The 22,420-nt window shown below is 37.1% G+C and overlaps 1 protein-coding gene across 1 annotated transcript in view; it reads left to right on the forward strand.

Moving 5' to 3' along the window:
• Nucleotides 1-22,420, forward strand: part of LOC130239598 (fibulin-7) — a 48,458-nt gene that overhangs the window by 1,369 nt on the left and 24,669 nt on the right. The window contains exons 2-3 of the mRNA XM_056470866.1: nt 6,527-6,689; nt 14,369-14,545. Coding sequence (XP_056326841.1) covers nt 6,527-6,689; nt 14,369-14,545 — 340 coding nt within the window. The remainder of the gene's footprint in view (nt 1-6,526; nt 6,690-14,368; nt 14,546-22,420) is intronic.

Raw genomic sequence — 22,420 nt, forward strand, 5'->3', positions numbered from 1 at the left:
AGTGTGAACTCTTGAACTGTGTTTTATTGATGCATATTTGTCAGAGTTGCAGTATTAAATACAAACAATCACAAGACATCAACTGTTCCAATCTATTAGCAGAAAACAAAATTAGTTTACATTTTCTTCCTCTCTGATGCAAACAATACAATTATACATTTTTGCATAATAATTTGTTACTTTTTAACAAATTTTAACTAGGTAAACAGGTTTCAGCTACATTTCTTTAGTTCTACAAAGTTTAACTTAATATTTATAGCCAGTTTGACTGATGTACAGTAAGTTGAGATGACTGAAAAGGTTCATTTGATTCAACTAAAAAATAACTAGAATTTTCATACTGTGTATCATCATTAAAAGCCCTCTTTTTGCATGCAACCTTTTTTGCAATAAGAGCTTAAACATTGTTTGCTGTCTATTATAATGCAATGACATTAAAGTGATAGTTCGCCCCAAAATGAAAGATTCTTCATCATTTATTCACACTCAAGTGGTTATAATCATTTATGGATGTCTTTCTTCTGTTGACAACACAAGACATTATGAAGATTGTTGCAAAAAAAGCAGCCATTTGACATCAAAAGAAATAAGTCAATTCAATTCAAATAAAAGTCAATGGCAGTTTTCATCCTTTTCATAGTAATGTTCATTATATCTTCCTTTGTGATTAACAAAAGTAACTCAAACAGGTCTGGAACAAGTGGAGGATGAATAAAGAATGGCAGAATATTAATTTGTGTGGTGAGCTATCCCTTTAAGATGTTTAAAGCAAGTTTTTGGAGCCAGCATATAACGAGACCTTCAAAGTTACATCCTTAACCATGTCAGAAGCATTTTTGCATTGGATCCAGATTAGCAGCGTCTTTATTTACGATGGCAGATGCACAGTGAGATTTAAGGCTGATACATTTCCACTCTCCTGTATTTAACAGCCACGAATAACATACAGAGACCAGCCTTTTGGACAGAAGTCGTAGAGACATCTGCCTAACAGCTTTCTGTATTACTGCCATCAAGAAAGAAAAGAAAGCGAGGATTTGACTCTTGCAAGTGGTTGCGCAGAGGTTGCCCGCTGACCCAATGCGTGGTCCAAATGCATCTGGGACAACACAACTTCTGATAAACAGTTGCTGGAGTAATATTTGTGTTTCTAAGGGAACTTTTGGTCGTGCGCTGGCAGGCCGAGGAGCTGCTAAACACTGGCCGGATCTTTGATGTCATGCCCCACGGGAGTCCCAATGCCACAATGCATGACATCAGCCACAACATCTGGCCTTGATCATTCATGTGTGCATTCATTTTTCATTTTCATGCAAAACTAATGCTGGGTTACCGCGTGTCTTTAAAACGTCTGAAAAAATAGTAAATTCAATTTTTACATATAAGAGGTAAGGATAGGATGATATACAGTTGAAGTCAAAATTATTACCCCTGTGTATTTTTGTCAAATATTTTCCAATTCATGTTTAACAGAGCTACACATTTTCACAGTATTTCCTGTAATATTTTTTCTTCTGGAGAAAGTCTTGCCTGTTTTATTTCAGCTAGAATAAAAGCAGTTTTTAATTTCTTTTTAACTATTTTAAGGTCAATATTATTAGCCCCCTTAGGCAATATATATTTTTAATTGTCTTCAGCTCTGTGGGATAGCAGCGTAATTACAATAAGTGAGATCCGAGACATGACTCGCCACAGATAATCTGTCTAAGTCCCTGGCGTCTGGCTGAGATCAATACCTTTTATTACGTTTGGCTAGCTAAAGCGATTTACTCCTGGGAGGGGGTAGAAATCAGGGGCTGTGCGATTTACTTGCAGAAGGCAGTTGAAATTTGGGGGCACTTAATTAAAGCTGTAAAGCTTAACTTTTCGATTACAGGTGAAAAACCGAATCTGTTGGAGGCCTCCAATAGATTAATAGGTACCCGAAAAGTCCACAGAAGGGGGGTGATCACCAGAATGGGAAAGTCCCAGAGTAAAATGAGAAAATATGATACAACGGTGTTTTGGGAATATGGAAAAACTGTCTTTATGCTGTTTTCATCTGTTTTATATTATTTATTTTATTTTTTTATACTTGTCTCTTTTATTCCTGTTTATTTAAAGCACTCTGAATTGCCACTGTGTATGAAATGTGCTATAAAATGAACTTGCCTTGCTTTACAGAACAAACGACCTGTTATACAATGACTGGCCTAATTACCTAATAACTTTACCCTAATTAATCTAGTTAAGCCTTTAAATGTAACTTTAAGCTGAATACTAGTGTCTTGAAAAAATATCTAATACTTCTTTGAAAAAATGACTGAACCTTCCATGTTTTCAGGGATTCCCACCCCTCTCATATTGGATCTTCGTGATTGATTTATGAAATCATCCAACTTTTCCTTCAGAGACATGTTTTCTCTGCTCAGTGCATCCATCGTAGCTTTGACATTCACCAGCCTGTCACTGTAATCGTTAAGCCATCTTCAACCTCGCGAAGGGGTTCATCATGAGGCCTTGTAATAAGACGTAACTTGTTCCAAGTCACGTTCACAGGTGACAAATCATTCAGTCATTCATTTTCCTTCAGCTTAATCTCTATTTCAGAGGATGCCACAGTAGAATGACCCGCCAATTATGCCATCATATGTTTTACACAGTGGATGCTAGGGGTGCACAATATATTGTTTCAGCAATGATATCGCAATGTGCGAGTCCTCAATAGTCGCACCCAGGGGCGTTGCTAGACATAAGCTACCCCCCCCCCCCTAAAAAAAAAAAAAATATATATATATATGTATATATATATGTATATATATATATATATATATATATATATATATATATATATATATATATATATATATATATATATATATATATATACATACACACACACTATATGTATATATTTTTTATATAAATATTTATTATAAATAAAAGTATTCTTATTATTATACAATTATTCTTCTAAATAATCTTAAATGTAAAACAACGTTAAGACAACTGGAGTGATATGCTAAGATCATTTAAGAAATTACTTTTGCATAAAATTTTATTTCATTTGAATGAAATTCTATAGATAATTCAATAAAATACAATAAAAAGATGTGTTATAGGATTATCTGTTGTAGACTTGACACATGGCAGATAATTAGGTTTATTAAGTCTTTACCTCCCTGACTCGTCATCCCTCCTTTTTGCTTCATACAAAAACATCTATCAGGAGGCATGGTTAGTATGATCACCATCATATTGTTTAAACTTTAGTTTTGTCGATTTGCAAAACAAAAAAGGCTGTTACGCTGGTTTTACAACGCATGACGGCGCGTAACAAGCAGGAAGCCTGCTTTATTGGCGCGCATGTTAACTACCGAGACCTGCACCGGCAGAAGAGCAACGCGTGCGAGAGCAGCGCGTGCGCGAGGCGCGCGGGTTCTCTGCGCACACACGGAGATGCGTCAGATTGCTTTTTGATTTAACACATTGCTTTCAACAGCGTTGGTTCAGTTGCACATAGAGAATAATGTCTTTATTTCGGAATTACCACTCTTAATAAATACACTAGCATATTAAGTAAATCATATCTCAATGCATTTACTGGGGCACTGGAGATTTTTACTGGGGCACGTGCCCCAGTGAATTGGGTCTAGCGACGCCCCTGGTCGCACCGCAGGGATTATAGTTGATCAGATATTACAGTTAATAACATAGTGGAGTAGTTTCATATTTTAACATTAGAGTGAAAGTTTATTATTTACATGTGTTGAAGACCTGACTGTAAGAATTTGAAGCTTCAAGATTAAATGTTATTATTATTATTGCAGTTGAAGTCAAAATTATTAGCCCTCCCTGAATTATTAGCCCCCCTGTTTATTTTTTTCACCAATTTCTCTTTTAAAGAGAGAGAGATTTTTTCAGCACATTTCTAAACATAATAGTTTTAATAACTGATTTCTAATAACTGATTTATTTTATCTTTGCCATGATGACAGTAAATAATATTTAACTAGATATTTTTCAAGACACTTCTATACAGCTTAAAGTGACATTTAAAGGCTTAACTAGGTTAATTAGGTTAACTAGGCAGGTTAGGGTAATTAGGCAAGTCATTGTATAACGATGGTTTGTTCTGTAGACTATCGAAAAAATATAGCTTAAAGGGGCTAATAATATTGACCTTAAAATGGTTTTAAAAAATTAAAAACTGCTTTTATTCTAGCCGAAATAAAACAAATAAGATTTTCTCCAGAAGAAACAATATTATCAGACATACTGTGAAAATTTCCTTTCTCTATTAAACATAATTTGGGAAATATTTAAAAAATTAAAAATAAAATGAATGATTATTGAATTTCTGCTTCTGAATACTTTTTGACTTCCCAGAAAATCATAGATCATTGTGTATTTGCATCTTTCTCTGTTGTATTTAACTTTGTATTTAACTAATTTTCAAATGATATTTTTATATATAATTCTTCTCAAGCTCTTCAAATCATCTGCTGAAATTGCATTTATATTGCAGTGAATGAAAACATTGCAATGTCAGTTTTGTCTAATATCATGCAGCCCTAGCGGATGCGTTTCCAGCCGCAACCCAGTACTGGGAAACACCTATACACATACACACTCATACACTACTGACACCAACACAGGGAGAACATGCAAACAACACACAGAAATGCCAACTGACACAGCCAGGGCTCGAATCAGCAACCTTCTTGCTGTGAGGCGACAGTGCTAACCACTGAGCCATCATGTCACCTATATATATTATATTATATTATATTATATTATATTATATTATATTATATTATATTATATCATATCATATTATATTATATTATATCATATTATATTATATTATATTATATCATATTATATTATATTATATTATATTATATTATATTATATTATATCATATTATATCATATTATATTATATTATATTATATCATATTATATTATATTATATTATATTATATTATATCATATTATATCATATTATATTATATTATATTATATCATATTATATCATATTATATTATATTATATATATATATTATATCATATTATATTATATTATATTATATTATATTATATTATATTATATTATATTATGTAGTAAAATAATTCAAATAACGAATAGATTAAAAACAAAATGAAACTGAAATTATGCATTTGTTTTTGTCAGTATTGTATAGAATCTCTTTTAAAAAGGTTTATTATTAAATTTTCTGACTTTTATTTATCAGAACTTTATCAGAGAGTTTACATCTCACAATTATGACTTTATATCTCACAATTTTGAGTTTACATCTCACAATTCGGAGAAAAGAAGTCAGAATTGTAAGTTTGTATCATGCAATTCAGAGAAAATAGGTGTACATGATTATAGTTTAAATGATCTATATCTGAAACTGCAGAAACAATGCTACGAAATTTAATCAATAAAGTTTGTCAAAGTCAAATGTAATGTAATAACATTTTTTTTCTAAATTCAGTGGTTTCTTCTATAGTATTGCACACCTTAATGTAATGTATTTTTTTTAACAGGTCTTTCAAAGTCTTAAAGGGCACCTATTTTACCTCTTTTATAAGACTTTGAGGTCTCCAGAATGTGTCTGTAAAGTTTCATCTCAAAATACCCATCAGATTATTTATTATACAATGTAGAATCTGCCTATTTTGGTGTCTGAGCATTATGTAGCTGTTTTTCTAGCCTGTGGGTTTAAATCCAACTGAGCTGCTTCTCCCGACCTACAGTGTCCAAGTGCACATCTGCTTCTCATACATTACTTCAGATAAACAGCAGTCAGTGATAGAGACAGACACGGATGAAGCTGAAATAAGGTCACTAGTCAAAAATATCAAGCAATTTTATTTGATGTATTTGTGGTGGAGTTTATTCAAGCCTTTCTGGAAGGACAAGTCGCACACACACACATATGCGAGTTTACTGTGGTGATTATAGCGGTTAAGTTTACATTTAAGAATTACATGCTCTGTTTTAAAAATGTTTTAAACTTACCAAAATTAATTACTGAGGTGCAGAGTTGTAGCATATGTTTTAATCCTAGTAAAAAAAATGTTTTGTGGACATATTTATACATATATGTAGACATATGTTATTATGGAGACATGGCACCTGCAGGTCAATTCGGTGGGCGGGGAAAACTGCACTACATCACATTGCTGTAGGCCTCAAAATCACTGTGATTTAGATCCTATTTTAACTTCAGAAAGTGTAAAAAAAGAGACTTGTTGTGTTTATTTCACTCCAATATGACAGTAGACACACTATACCTACACATAGTTCTGTCCAAACAGCTCCCAAAAGTTGATTTTCATCATAGGTGCCCTTTAAATTTGATTGTAAAAACTGTGCAGCAACCCTCTAACGTTTAACAGGAATGCTCTGAGCGATCGTATTAGAAATATCTCCTCCATATGAACGAATCTGTAATTTCAGGATAACTGCTTGCCATCAAATTGTTACCATGTGCTGGGGATGCTTGCTTAACTCCTGCGCCTTTATGCCTTAGGGTTGTATGGATAAGCAGAGAGTGATGGGAATACTGCGTCAGATGGAGAAATTTCTGAAAGGACAGGAGATACGATTCACAGAAGGACTGCGGATTATGAAATCGAAGCTCACCAACCTTCAAAACTCAGTGTCCAAGTTCCCGCAAGCAGACCAGTCCTCGTGTAAGTGGCACACTAACAACGCATGTGGGGTTTTTACTTCTTACCTAAATGCACGTGTTTATTGCTTTTGAGCAGGTGTGTGTGTGTGTGATGTCATCTGGGCATCTGGAGTTGTTGGCGTCTCTGTGCTCGACTCGAGGGCACTGTAAAACACACATCAAAGCTCTATATCAACTATATGAGCACTATATAAACAAGCAGGATTTTTTTTTAAAGCAAAAATGTAAACTTGCTAAAACTTTTTGCTCTTTTACACTTAAATAAAAACAAAGACTTTTGCAAAAACAAAACAACTTTTGCTATTTTAGAGACTGAAAAATAAGCTCTGCGCCCCGGTGCATGGTCTAACGGGGTTGTGCTTATTCTCTTAATGAATTCTGGGTGTGTTTTGAGAATAACGTCCATTAAACCAATCAGAGTCTCATCTCCCATTCCCTTTAAGAATCAGTTGCGTCGCACCGTGGCGTATTTGCTATTGACTTGGCAGACTTTCTAAATGGAAAAACTGAACGATTACTAGCGAGAAAACAGTTAAACCGAGCATCTGCAGTGCGAGGATAAAGAACGAGCCTCCTCCATTCGGCCTCTTTACTTTCTCTTTACTTTACTTTTACTATCTACTTTACTCCTTTACTTTGGTGGATAAGGAAACGGTGTTGTACACACTCCACTGAAGACATCCATTAGCCTACATATTTAATTTAGTTTGTTAAGCTAAAGGATTTGTTTCAAAACTATTTCTAAATTCAGTTCTAATTTCCAGCAAATGAATAAATGAACAATAATAATGAAGTGTGGTCAAAAAGCGGAGTTATATTCTAACACACGTCCTGTTCTTATGTCCCATATGGTGATGCAGACGTCTCCAAAACCCGACGGATGGACAAATCTAAACTTGATTTTATTAAAACAAATATGAACATGCATATAATAAATAATGCTGCTAATAATAATAACATTATACTAATGCAAATTGTCATCAATAAACTGATAAAAGCCCCCCGTGTAGGTATGGAGGCAGTGGTTTTTATATTTATGTAGAAAATAATCATTTTTTAAAACATTTTAATCCTTTAATTTGTTTTCATCTGTAAAGATATTTGTGTGTTGCTGTTCATCCTGTGTGTAATAAGCAATGTAAACATTTGGACCTGCATAGGCGCATAACTAACGTGCTCTGAGCTGGACTTTAGAGTAGCTTTTAGTTGGTCAATAGCACGGTCTATTTCAGTTCCTCAAAATATCAACACACCAACAGTGCACTTTAACACATCTCCTTTTTAGACCGGAACACCCATGAGTCCACAAAGTGGCTTAAATGGATTTGCTATTTAAACAATGTGACACAAAAAGTGAAATAAGGGTTGCGCTGATTTGAAAATAGCAACAAATTGCACAAAACATGTCTTGCGACGTATTGCACAGGTGTATGATAGAGCCCTTTAACAGCTTTAACAAAAACTAAGACCAGCCCTGAAAAAACAGTAGTTTACTAAAGCTAATCAAAAAACAAGCTAAATAAAATACAATTATATAAAGAAAAAAAGATCATAACAAAATGACACTCCTGAAAATCGTTAATTGAAGTGAAGTTTCATAAACTAATTTTGAGAGGAGCACGTGATATGATTGAGCACGACTGGCCACTCATCTGTAATCAGTAATAATCCAATCAGAGTGATCCTAGTTTACTATAAATGGATCATTTTCTTCCTACTGCTCTATCTTCATTTGGAAGAATCCCCCCTTCCACCCCATCTCCTCCTTTTCCTCCCTTTTTTAAAGGGGGAGCTCTCGAGAGTCGAGACCTACCTGATCTCGGATCTCCTGATATGCTTATTGACCGGGCGGGAGCCCTGGGCTCAAATATCTCCGAGCTCAGGGTTCTCTCCCGGGACAGCATGCCAAACCTGCTTTAAACGCCAAGCATATCTAAGTAGGAACTCTTGAAAAGCATTTAAAACTTTTTACATGCTCAATTATTTACATTTTGCATCATAAAAGCAATTCTCGCTGTAAAAAAAGTTGACAAATTATAACGCAACTTGCCTTAAAAACAAAAAAAAGCTTTGCAGCAGTGCCTTACATTTTTAAGTTGAATCAACTTTTTTACAGGCTCCTATGGGTTATAAATGCTTGATAAAGCAATGCATTGCTTTTTTCTTTTTACAAAACAAAATCCATAATTAAAACTATTTAAAACTAATTCTGTAATTGTTCCTAGAAAGTATTTTACCAAGCAAACCCTTCAACTGTAAACATTGCTGTTTGCCTGAATTATTGGATAATAATTCTAATAATTGAGCCTTTTATTTGTAATCAATCTTTTAATCAGGAATATAAACAAAGGTTCTTGCCTTCCTCCTGTATTTGCACTCCTCAGAATGGCTTCGTTAAATGTGAGTGTTTGGAAAGTAAGTCTTGCATAGAGGATTTAATAATTCAAATAAACGAGTTGAAATTCCAACAAGTCAAAGATTCGCTGGAAATCTATTATTATTTTCCAAGCCTGAAATGACTTCCTTCCTTTAGATGAGGGTCTTAGCTGCATTTCTCTCAGTTCTCTCTGAATGAAGAACCGGTCGGATGTGTAGTTGTGTTTTTTTGGCCCTAGGGGCCTGTACAGTTTATGATTTAGCGAAAGGAATGGTGGTGAAGAGTTACTTTGGCGTTTGTAGCAGGGTAAAACCGAGAAGAAAAAATAGTGATCATCATCATCTACTGTCCATGAAAGAGCTGATGTGACAGGATTGTGCATTTCTCTTTTTTCTCTTTTCTCTATTCTTATTCTATGTGATGCTTGTAAAATAAAAATGTTTCCTGACTTGCTCCTCCAAAACAGGCCAAAGTGGCTCAATAATATTATGATCTGTTGACTGTGCAGGCCATGGGAGATGTTCAACTTCACTTTCATGTTCATCAAACCACTCTGTCACCAGTCTTGCTGTGTGTATTGGTGCATTATCATCCTGATACATAGCACCACCTTCAGGATACAATGTACCATTGGGTGCACAGGGTCCTCCGGAATGGTTGGGTAGCCCTTGGCAGTGACGCAACCATCTAGCACAAGTATTAGGCCTAGTATTAATGCCATGATATTCACTGATTCACCTCCATGCTTCACTCTGAGCATGCAGAAGTCTGGGTGGTACACTTCTTTAAGGCTTCTCAACACCGTAACTCTGGATGTGGAAAAGGCAGATACATGTTTCACATTGTTAAGAGCCCAAGGATTTAGTTTCTGGCAGCATTGAAACCGATGTTTGACATTGGCACGAGTGACCAAAGGTTTGGCTATAGCAGCCCAGCCATGTAGATTGACCCTGTGGAGCTCCAGATGAACAGTTTTGGTGGAAACAGTAGAGTTGAGCTGGACATTTAGTTGGTTTTACGTTTTGTGGATACAATCTGGGTTAAAACCAGGACATGCCTTTCAGACAGCTTCCTCTAGCGTCCACAGTTACTCCTGTTGAATGTGGTTCTTCTTCTTGAAGGTTTGCTGACATTAGCCCGGATACCACGACTCTTGATAATCACAAAGACTTGTTGTCTTGGTCACAGACGCTCCATAAAGACACCAACAATTTGTCCTCTTTTGAACTGTGATATGTAGGGCTGGGTGATTAATTGAAAAAGAATCGAAATCAACATTCAGAACCTTTAATCAATCTAATTTTCCCAGGTCGGTTTTTTCGATTATTTTCCCTACCGTGTGTGGAGTCACGTGAGTCCCCGCTCTGTTAAGGCTGATTTACAGCATATTCCTGCATCAAGAGCATGCAGTGGCATGGGTATGTGACTTCTCACAGTCGCATACCCATGCACCTCTCAAAAATTTATTTACACAATGCGATGACACGTAGCAGAAGCTCTGTGATTGGTCGGTTTAGTAATGTGGGCGGCATGGAGAGCTCCAGATGGAAACTTTTGTTTTATGTGTACCTTATGATCAATGTTGTTGCACGTCTGCCGGTTCCCGCCTCTGAATAAGCAAGTTTTAACTTCTTGTACATTAAGGTAGCATTCAGAAAAACAAAACACTCATGACATAAAAACCTGCTACTAGCCAGCGTTTTGGAAGTGTTGTTGCAGAGCAACATAAACAGCATGCAGAAGTATAAATGCACAGCTACGCACAAGGCAGGTGTCGTGGGTCATTGCGATCACTCGATGCAGAGTTTTAACTCCTTAAAACTCTGAGGCTGACTTTTTTTTCTGCAGCCACTTTTCAGCCACATCTGATCTCTGGTCAAGTAGGACGATTGACCCATTCTTAAGCCTTACTTTGCACTAAATTGACAATGATTGTAAGCTGCACCAGAAATGCCTTGAGACGGCATATTTTCCATTACAATAAAATTATTATTTACATTAAAATAATTGTTTACAAAAGATGCAAGAAATGCACTGTTTAAAATATTATTTACAGGATATATAAGAATTATTTTAATTTTGAACAGATACTGCTTATTTGCTACTTTTAATTTTAAAAGCACAGAAAATAATTTATTTTTTTCCAAAAGTTATTCATTTTTACTTTTTCATTCGTTTTAGGCCCAGCTTTGAATGTTTTTTTCTTTTTTAAATATTTCCCAAATGATGTTTAACAGAGAAAGGAAATTTTCACAGTATGTCTGATAATATTTTTTCTTCTGGAGAAAATCTTATTTGTTTTATTTTAGGCTATATTAAAAGCAGTTTTTAAATTTTAACACCATTTTAAGGTCAATATTATTAGCCCCTTTAAGCAATTTTTTTTCCGACTGTCTAGAGAACAAACCATCGTTATACAATAACTCGCCTAATTACCCTAACCTGCCTAGTTAACCTAATTAACCTAGTTAAGCCTTTAAATGTCACTTTAAGCTGTATAGAAGTGTCTTGAAAAATATTTAGTCAATATTATTTACTGTCATCATGACAAAGATAAAATAAATCAGTTATTAGAAATGAGTTATTAAAACTATTGTGTTTAGAAATGTGCTGAAAAATCTCTCTCTCCGTTAAACAGAAATTGAGGGAAAAATAAAACAGGGAGGCTAATAATTCTGACTTCAACTATATATATATATATATATATATATATATATATATAAATGTTAATATGTTATAAATATTTAAATGTTAGTTAATGATAATAATTTGAACATGGACTTGAGGTATTAGTTATAGTAGTTGATCAAGTTAATAAAGTAAATGAAAAATATTTATGTTAGATGCTTGATTAAATTCTTAATCAATCTATCTGTTTGCCCATGTAATTATCTATCTACTTTATTCTTCAATGTTTTTGATTTTAGTTAACCCTACACTTACCTGAAATATAAAGATTTTGATGACTCAAGAGTTGTTGCAGAAGCACTGTGATGTGCAAACATTATTTAATTTATCTGCGTCTTTGTTCATTTATTTGACACAAATCATAATAGCAAACAGCAGCAGGATCAATTTCATTTCAAAACAAAACCACCATGCGAGCCTATTCTACAAGCCATTATGTGAATGTTCGTGAGCTGTGTGTATGAAATGAGGCATTTCCGCTGCATCTTTCCCATGACGGCTCCCACATTCAGTAACACGTGTCTGCCTTCAGGCCAAATATCCCAGGATTCAGCATTGCTACCTTCCGTCCGTCATGTAACCCTTTACTACACTAGTTATGTTTCCATGCAAAGATGAGAATTAGACTTTAAAAGTCTTTCCATCTAATGAGTCGAAGAGAACAAAATCCAACCCAGGCTCATTGTGGATATGTACCCAGGTCTACATTTTTGGGAACACTGTAATACATAACCGGAGGTATATCTGCTCTCAGTTTTTGTTTTTGCAAAACCGCTGAGTATGTTTTTTTTTTTTGAAGATCTCAAATTTCTCTAGCTCGTCCTTTTTTCGTGTAAATCCACCCGAGGGAGCTATATATACTTCAGTCGACCAAACCAGCTAACTGTCGACTGACTGACCCACCCACCCACCCCCTTCCCTAAAACCCAAATGATAGTGTTTTCAAAAGCAATCTAGAAAAGTTCACCCCCGTCATTTTCAGCCTGTTTATTTATTTAATTAGTTTTGCTTTTGTTTTACCTGGTTTCTGGAAAGTTCTTCACTGGACCCTGTTGTCGCGGTCAACTTTGCTCCGCCTCCCAAGTCCACCGGTGTACGCTGCAAGCTACTGGGTAAACTGGTAACACCGGAAACGCTGTCCATAGGCAGTCAGCTGGTAGCACAAAAAGGAACAGAAGCTGACAGTGGCGTCATACCACCAAATATCGTTGATTTTAGAGACGAAATGCCAGACATACCACATAATCTGCACGTACTACACTATCTGGCTACATAATTCAAACTCTCCAGAAATGTAGACAGGGGCACGCATGATTGCTTGCTCGCTCGCTTGGGAGCGATATTGTGAGACCGCCCACTCCTGTTAAAATTACACCAGAGTTACCGACCGCTCCCGCGCTTTATTCGGAAATTTATTCCCGCGTCGCATGAAATCTGGTCAGGTCCTGCGACAATGCACAGTACAAGCCCTACACAGGAATGCAGAACCTATATCCAGAAGTATCGCTGTAACAGCCAAGAGGAAAGAAGAGAGGAGGAAAAGTCATGCCAGCAGGGGAAATGGAGAGAGAGAGAGAGAGAGAGAGAGAGAGAGAGAGAGAGAGAGAGAGAGAGAGAGAAATGGAGTACTTTCATTCCCTCAATCGCAGAGAAATAGGGGCTGCTGTTGTAAGTGTCAGTGAAAGACTGTACAGAAAACACACACACGCAGTGAAGTTGTGCACAGTTTCTGCGTTTTTAAGTAGTTAGTAGTGTTAAGTAGAGTTAAGTAGTAACACCTGAAGTGTTGTAAATACCCGCGCTCACCTATCTCGCGACAGAGCGCATATGAGATAAATGACATCAGTACATAATAACCAGTTATGATTGTTACTGAACCGATACCGAATTGTCCGCGTCTGCATCGCGGTGCACCGAAGAAACAATTCATTTTGAAACCCCTAGTACTTATCCACAATGAACATGTGTTGACAACATCATCACTCATCACCGATAAACTGGCAGCAAATATCAAAAATTGAGTTTTCTGCTGTAGGATAAGCTATTTGTGGGCCTTTTTCTTCTATAATAAATGACTTGCGGCTTAGAAGACGAAACGCAATGAACGTGCTGTCGCTTTTAGAGGTGTGAGACACTCTTTGGGAACGCAGACAGATGCTCAAGACAGTTCTGGAGGCTGGAGGATAATAATAATATAATGATAATAATACTGAAGCACTGTGATAACAGACTTTGGCTGAGGGGATTTTAGTAATGAGCGAAACAACATTTCAGATGTTTTACAATGTGCTCGCACCGCTGATTTGTCCATTATTGCAACCCATCATGCACAATTTTATAATCACATAATCTGTTAAAACTAAATCACATGACTTTTTTAATGCTCATGCTGGAATTTATTCTGTAAATAAGTTTCTATACAGTAATTTCCGCACAATTTTTAAGCAGATAAAAGGTTTATGTTTAAGTGTTTTATGCACATTTGTAAAACGTGTGTACATCTTGGCAATTTTAGTAAGCATTTTTATGCAATTTTCCAAAATGTTCATAAAAATAGGGAGATGGAAACATTTTAGCTACTGACATTCATTTCCGCATGTCTTTATTTCCTCCAGCTCTGTCCTCCTGCCCTCCTCTGGTGGCACCAGCTAACGGGAGGAAGTTTGGCTCCAAGTATCTGCTGGGTCATGAAGTGCATTTCACGTGTTTGCAGGGCTTCCGTCTGGTGGGACCGGTGACACGCGTGTGCCAGGAGAACGGCACCTGGAGCGGAGCCACTGCCAGCTGTAAAGGTCAGAAAACTTAGAGTCAAAATACACACTTCCTGACAAAATCTTGTCGCCCATCCAAGTTTTAGGAGCAGCAAATAATAACTTAATTTCTAGTTGATTATTTGGTATTAGAAGTGGCTTATATGCAAGGCAAAGACCTCTAGATATAATATTGGTATACACACAACATGATTTCTAAAATATGATTAGAGAACTCATGATCAGGTCAGTATATGGAATCTCCACATTCACGTTCCCTTTATTCATCAGGGGTCAGCACAATGAACTGTCAACTTATCTAGCATATGTTTTACACAGCGGAAGCTCGTCTAGCTGCAACCCAGTACTGGGAAACACCCACACACTCTCACATTCACACACATACACTACAGCCAATTTAGTTTATCCAATTCACCTATAGCGCATGTTATTTGGACTGTGGGGGAAACCGTAGCACCCGGAGGAAACCCATGCCAACCCGGAGAGAACATGCAAACTCCACACAAAAATACCTACTGGCCCAGCGGGACTCGAACCAGCCAACTTCTTGCCCAGAAACAATTAAAAAATAACTATTAATAAATATATATATTTTTATAAAGAAGTTGTAAACCCCAGCAACAAAGAATTATTTTGAATTATTACTTCGATTAGAAAGTGTCATGTATCATCATCATCATACAGTACAGCCCACAGATTCCCTGCTATGCGCCACCATGTAACTCAATCTGTGTTATCGAGCAGAATTCCTGGACTTTGATTGAAATCTCATTGAGAGGTAGAGACACCAGAGAGCTATCAGAGCTTCTGAAAGAAAGTGACTGTGAAGGACACACAGACTTACACAGCGGCGTGAAAGAGGCCATTCTTCATTCCTGAGCCGCACTGAATGAAGCTCCAGCTAAACAAGCATTAAATGTCCCGAAACGCTGCAAAACACCTGTACTTGCATTCCTGACGCTGCTGTGTTATTATGGCCTTCAGTTCTGAGCTGAACGGGATACTGTAAAAAAAATATAATAATAATAATAATAATTAAATAAATAAATAAATAAATAAATAAATAAATAAATGAATGAATGAATGAATGAATGAATGAATGAATGAATGAATGAATGAATGAATGAATGAATGAATGAATAAATAATATATATATATATATATATATATATATATATATATATATATATATATATATATCGTCAGAATTATTAGTCCCTTGTATATTTTTCCCCCAATTTCTGTTTAACGGAGATAATTTTTTCAGCACATTTCTAAACATAATAGTTTTAATAACTCATTTCTAATAACTGATTTCTTTTCTAATAACTGATGACAGTAAATAATATTAGACTAGATATTTTTCAAGATACAAGTATTCAGCTTAAAGTGACATTTAAAGGCTTAACTAGGTTAATTAGGATAATTAAGCAAGTCATTATATAACAGTGGTTTGTTCTGTAGACAATCAAAAACAAATATATCTTAAGGGGGCTAATAATATGGATCTTAAATTGTTTTTTTTTAAATTCAAAACTTCTTTTATTCTAGCCAAAATAAAACAAATATACAACTTTCTCCAGAAGAAAAAATATTAAAGGAAATACTGTGAGAAATTCCCTGCTCTGTTAAACATCATTTGGGGAATATTTGAAAAAGAAATTCACAGAAGAGCTAATAGGTTTGACTTCAACTATATAAATGAATTTTCAGTTCAGGCTACAAATACACTTACATTATTGATTGATAACATATTTCTTGTGAATCTGAATCACAACACACTAATACATGATAAATAAAATCAATTAATGAAATAAAATGAATGAAGTAAACACTTTCTCTCTTTGCTTCTGTCAGTGTTCCCTTTATAAAAATGACAGAGACCAATGGTTCTTGAGGTGAAAAAAGTAATAAACCACAAAATCAGTCAGTAATTTTAGACAGCAATGATCAGAAATTCATTCATTCATTCATTCATTCATTCATTCATTTTCCTTTGGCTTAGTCCCTTATTTATCGGTGGTCACCACAGCGGAATGAACCGCCAACTATAAACATGTTTTATGCAGCGGATGCTCTTCCAGCGGCAACCCTATAGCGCATGTGTTTGGACTGTGGGGGAAACGGAGCACGGAGCACCCGGAAGAAACCCACACCAACACTGGGAAAACATACAAACTCCACAAAGAAACGGCAACTGGCCCAGCCGGGTCTCGAACTAGTGAGCTTCTTACTACGAGGTGACTGTGCAAACCACTGAGCCACCGTGCCACAGTTATTAGAAAATAGTTATTAAAAATGTGTTCTTAAAACAAATCTTGTTTCTGTTAAACAGAATTCTGGAAATATTTCAAAAAGTCTAATTTTACAGAAGAGCTAATCATTTTGACCAACTATATAAATGAATTTTCAGTTCAGGCTACAAATACACTTACATTATTGATTGATAACATATTTCTTGTGCATCTGAATCAAAACATGCTAATACATGATAAATAAAACTGAAGAAAAAAAGAAGTAAAGCCTTTCTCTCTTTGCTTCTGTCAGTGTTTCCTTTATAAAAATGACAGAGACCAATGGTTCTTGAGGTGAAAAAAGTAATAAACCACAAAATCTGTCAGTAATTTTAGACAGCAATAATCAGATATTCATTCATTCATTCATTTTCCTTTGACGTAGTCCCTTATTTATTGGTGGTTGCCACAGCAGAATGAACCACCAATTATTCCAGCTTATGTTTTACACAGCGCATGCTCCTCCAGCCACAACCCAGTAATGGGAAACACACTTATTCACACACACATACACAACAGCCAATTTAGTTTATCCAATTCACCTATAGCGCATGTGTTTGGACTGTGGGGGAAACCGGAGGCCCCAGAGGAAACCCATGCCAACACAGGGAGAACATGCAAACTCCACACAGAAATGGCAACTGATTCAGCTGGGACTTGAACCAGCAATCTTTTTGCTGTGAGGCGACAGTGCTAACCACTGAACTAACCATGCCGCTAAATGCGAATTAAAACTTATAAAGTAACAAAAAAAAAATTTATCCATGACTTTGACAAAAATAAAAAAATAAATCTGGAATAGACTTTCTAAAACACATTGGGAACCCTGCTGAAACTACAGTTCTACCCAAACCTTGTATAAAATGACAGTGTGTTAGACTGCTAGCCTGTGTGTGTTCAGAGTTTCTCATTAAGCTGCTTCAGGTCCGACAGCACAACTATGTAAAGCATGCTATTGATGATCTGCTTTAATACGTCGGAGCGGCACATTCCAGCGGGTACAGTGAGCCAGAGCGCAGTCAACGGGCCGAGTGTTTGAGCGAAGGCCAGAACACACGCCGTAATGTCTACAGTCCTGCTATTTCCAGAGTCCTGCTTCCGAAGGTGCCCTGGAAAAACATCACTCTGTTCATAGAGAGTTCTGAAATAGTTCGAGGACTGAAGTGAACCTTTTACATCTGCAAATTCTCCAGCTTAAAGCCTCCAGCGAGTGAAAATAAACAGGATCACGAGCGCCTTCGTTGATGAAATATTCCTTAATCAAAACATTTGATTGCAAACCTATTTCTGCTTTTATTTTTGACTTTAGTTTAAGTAACAACTGATACTAATAACTTCAGGCTTATTCAGGCTAATCGACATCCATAATTCTACCCAATACCTAAACCCAACTACCTTACTAACTATTATTATGCAGCTAATTATTAGTTCACTGAGCTAAAACTATTCATGACTATGGTTATGAGTTTTAGGTCATGACCGAAAGGACAAGATCCTGATACAAGCGGGCAAATTGAGTTCCCTTATAGATAGGGTGAGGAGCTCTGTCAACCAGGAGGAGCTCGGAGTCGCTGCCGATCAAGTCAGCTAAGGGCATCTGTTTTGGATGCCTCCTGGACACTTACCTAGGGAGGTGTTCCAGCCATGTCCTACCAGGAGGAGTCCTCTGGGAAGACCCAGGACACGCAGGAGGGACTATGTCTCTCGGCTGGCCTGAGAACACCTCCAGATCCCCCTGGAGGAGCTTTAAAACGAAAGCAGTGACTGCTGCTGCTGCTTACAAAAGGATTTATATCTTTAAAAATTTTGAGCTCTTAAAAGCAGCAGGACTGTGGGTGCACGAGCATTGCTTTTTTTTCCAGTCTATTTCAAAGACAACCGATCACACCAGTTGTGTTTCACGGTTGCTTCGCGCAAATAAACGGGAGCGCGCACGCTTTTAACAGTCGCGTGCATCACATCACCTGTGCGCGAGTAATCATCCTCTCATTCTGTATTCACCTGCTTTCTTTTGCTCGCACGAACAGTTATTTTTGTCAGTCGTGCTGCTTCTCGATTCTATGATCACATCCTTATTGTCGAACCCTGCTTTTAAGAAAACTACAATTTAAAAAAACATTTACAACCAGCCAAAGTGGCTAGTGGGAGCGGCTGTCTTACCCGCCAGAGCTGAGATCTACCCGCATTTGGCAGGTGTTAATGTCAAGCCCTGATTGAAAGTAATAATTACCGGCAGGATTGAACGCCACACATAACACCTACACCCCCAAAATGGTGACTGGTAAACAAAGCAAACATAAATAAAACACCAACCATTACCATATAGTAATATGTGACAATCTTCTCATATTTCCATCAGTTTCAAGCTATGAATATTTGGATCACACATTAACAGAATAACAAACTAACAAACTAAATGGTGGGCTCTTGTGATCCATATACTGCCCCCGCAGCAGTTTTTCTAACACGGGCTCATTGTGAAAATGTAGCTCTGCGGACGTTTCTGGAGACAGCGAATTACGTAGGCAGAGGTACATATGGCTGCATTTCATTTCTTTAAACGAACGCTACAGGGCGGTGTGACGCTGTTCCTTTTCGCGCTTACCAGCTGACCGCTTACCTCTGTATGGACGGCATTCCGGCTGCAACCTGTTTGTCCCATTAGCGTGCCACGTCCGTCGGCGGATTTGAGAAGCAGAGAGGAGTTGACCACGAAGACGGGGGTTCGAGTCCGGTGAAGAGCGGTTCCAGAAAGCATGTAAGACAAAAACAGAATCCAAAATATAAAACAAAGTAGCAGGGTGAGGATGTGGTAAAAAAAAAAAAAAAGTCAGACGAGGGCTTTTATTTTTTTAGATTGCTTTTGAAACGTGTTGGTTGGGTTTAGGGAAGTGGGTGGGCGGGTCAATCGATAAAATTGGTTGGGTTTAGGAAAGGGGGAGGGTGGGTCAGCCGATCGTTCACTCAGTCAGTCAAAAAGTCTGTCCAAAAGTGAGTCGACAGTGGTCTCTGGTGGGTTTACGTGAGAACAGCAGGCACGAATGGCACTCGCGAGGGAAATTTGAGATATCGAAAAGCGCACAAGGCGACTTCTGGCGGATTCGCGAAAACAAAAACTTGCCGAAAAACATGTCGCCGGGAGGTATTTCGCGGTCTCCAGAAACGTCCGTGGATATACGTTTTCAGAATGAGCCTGGGTTGAGTTTTTCAGTCCTTTAAAACCATCATGTCCATGTCAGAGAAACAATTCGCCGATGTTTACATTTATCTTGTGGATATTCCTCAGTGATTTGGGGCATACACTTTGTACAGTTGCCTTGAACCGCGCCGAACCACGATTGTCCCCCCTCCCCTCTCCCGCAATGGCCCGCACTCACACTGCTTCCAAGACAGAGCACGCTTACGTCATTGATGATGCACTGTTCAGTTTAGCAGAAAAGAAGCGCTCTCGCTCAGCACAGTGGAGATTTCTTTAGTTATATCGTTTAGTCGTTTGATATGCAGTGACACACAGTCAAATATTTCAGCCACTTTTGACGCTTATAAATAATTGGTTTACTGGAGGTGCAGCTCTCATGCAGTGAGGGGTTTGCGTCTTTGATAAGCTATGACAGTTTGTGTTCACTGAACAGTAAGAATGATTAATAAATCCATATGAAGCTTTCCCTTAAAAGTGATGCCGCGTCTTCAGTTTTGGGCTCAGGCGTGCTTTGCATTTACACTACAAATGTACCGCGCCAAAGCCCAAGTGAACCGCACTCTGGCACACCTCTTGCAACTGGGCCAGGGCCGGCCAATGAACCGCGCCTGAGCCCAATTCAGAGCACTCACACTTCTCAAACTAACCAGGAAACGGGCCTGGGCACGGTTCAGATAGCATAGTGTGAGTGCGCTTTTAGTCATTGGTGACGACGTTTGTAAGTGTCTGCTTTTATATTTGCTGTCAGTTTCTTTTGCATAGATGATTATTTGCTGGTAGGGAATATCTATTCGTTCACTTTTGCTATTAATACTTCAACTTTGCATTTAAATTAATACTTTATTTGCACTTAACCAGCAAATTAGAATAGAAACTGTATAAAAAGCATACAAACGTACAGTATGATAGTTGCAGGCACCATAGATTGTTATGGGTCAATCATGCTACTGTTCGGCACAAATCCATACATTTCTGTGGGGGAATTCTGTAGAAGCAGAGCCCAGACGTGTCTCCACATTAGTTAGTAATGCTGTATGTTATTGCGCAATGATTATCCAGCTTTTTGGCAAAGAAGAGAAATCACTCAGCAACTTATCATTTCAGATGGTATTTTTTTTTTTCGCCCACCAGGCTGAGCGTTCCTCTAATTTCGTGATGTCACGTGAAAACTAGCGTGAATTGTACCTTAAAGGGCTTCCATTTTGGCATTTTTACAAGATGTAAAAATTGTGTTTCCAGAATGTGTCTGAAGTTTCAGATCTTGTATTATAGCCTGTTAATAATCTCAATCTATGGGTCAGAGGGAGTTGTAGATGTTTTTGCGCCTGTGCCTTTAAATGAGCTGGTTAAACATAATTTTTATATTAAACACATAAGTTCCCATTATTGTAATTATATATAAGATCAATATGCTTATTATTTTGCTTTATATCCCTACTGAAAAAAACTGCTTAAACCAGCCTAGGCTGGTTTTAGCTGGTCGACCAGCCTGGTTTTAGAGGGGTTTTGGCCATTTCTAGGCTGGTTTCCAGCCTGGTCTTAGCTGATCAGGCTGGAAAATGACCAGCTAAAACCAGCTTGACCAGCCTAGCCAGGCTGGGAGCTCAGCCAAAACCAGCTATGTCCAGCTTAAACCAGGCTGGTCAAGCTGGTTTTAGCTGGATTTAGCTGGTCATTTTCCAGCCTGACCAGTTAAGACCAGGCTGGAAATGGCTGGAAACCAGCCTGGAAATGGCCAAAACCCCTCTAAAACCAGGCTGGTCAACCAGCCAACCAGCCTAGGCTGGTTTAAGCTGGATTTTTTAGCAGGGATAATAATTTTGTACTGTTTTAAATATATATTGTGTTGTTTTATATTATGAGTATTTATACATCATGAAAATAAATAGTTAAAATATTTTGATCTACTATGATTTAAATAAAAAGAAATAGCTATAGAAAAATTTAAAAATTGACTGTTATTGTCTTTAATATAAATCTCTGCATTACAAAAAAAAAATCTTAAACAAATATTAGATTATAAATGTAGATGAAATACTTTGTAAATAGATTTTGAAGGCACTCCACAATGAGTAATGACGTTTGAACTGCACGCTCGCGGTTTTTAAACTTTTTTTGGTGCGTTAATCTTGTCAATAATATTATTCAGAAGGTCATGATTCGCACTCATTAAATAATTACCTTGTATAGTCTTTATTTTCTACAGGGTATATGAAGAAGCATGCTAATAGGACTTTTAATTTGCCAGTAACCTGGGTTAATTGTTTCCGGTGAATTGAATGTCAATGCAAAATCGGCGCGTTTAGGGTCTGTTTTCTTTAAAAATCTGCGATCTCCACTGGCTGAGTGACATCTGATATAAAATGAGTCTCAGATTGTACAAGAAGCACTGCATTAAATTAC

This window comes from Danio aesculapii, chromosome 13 (genome assembly GCF_903798145.1).
Source record: "Danio aesculapii chromosome 13, fDanAes4.1, whole genome shotgun sequence".
Lineage (NCBI taxonomy): Eukaryota > Metazoa > Chordata > Actinopteri > Cypriniformes > Danionidae > Danio > Danio aesculapii.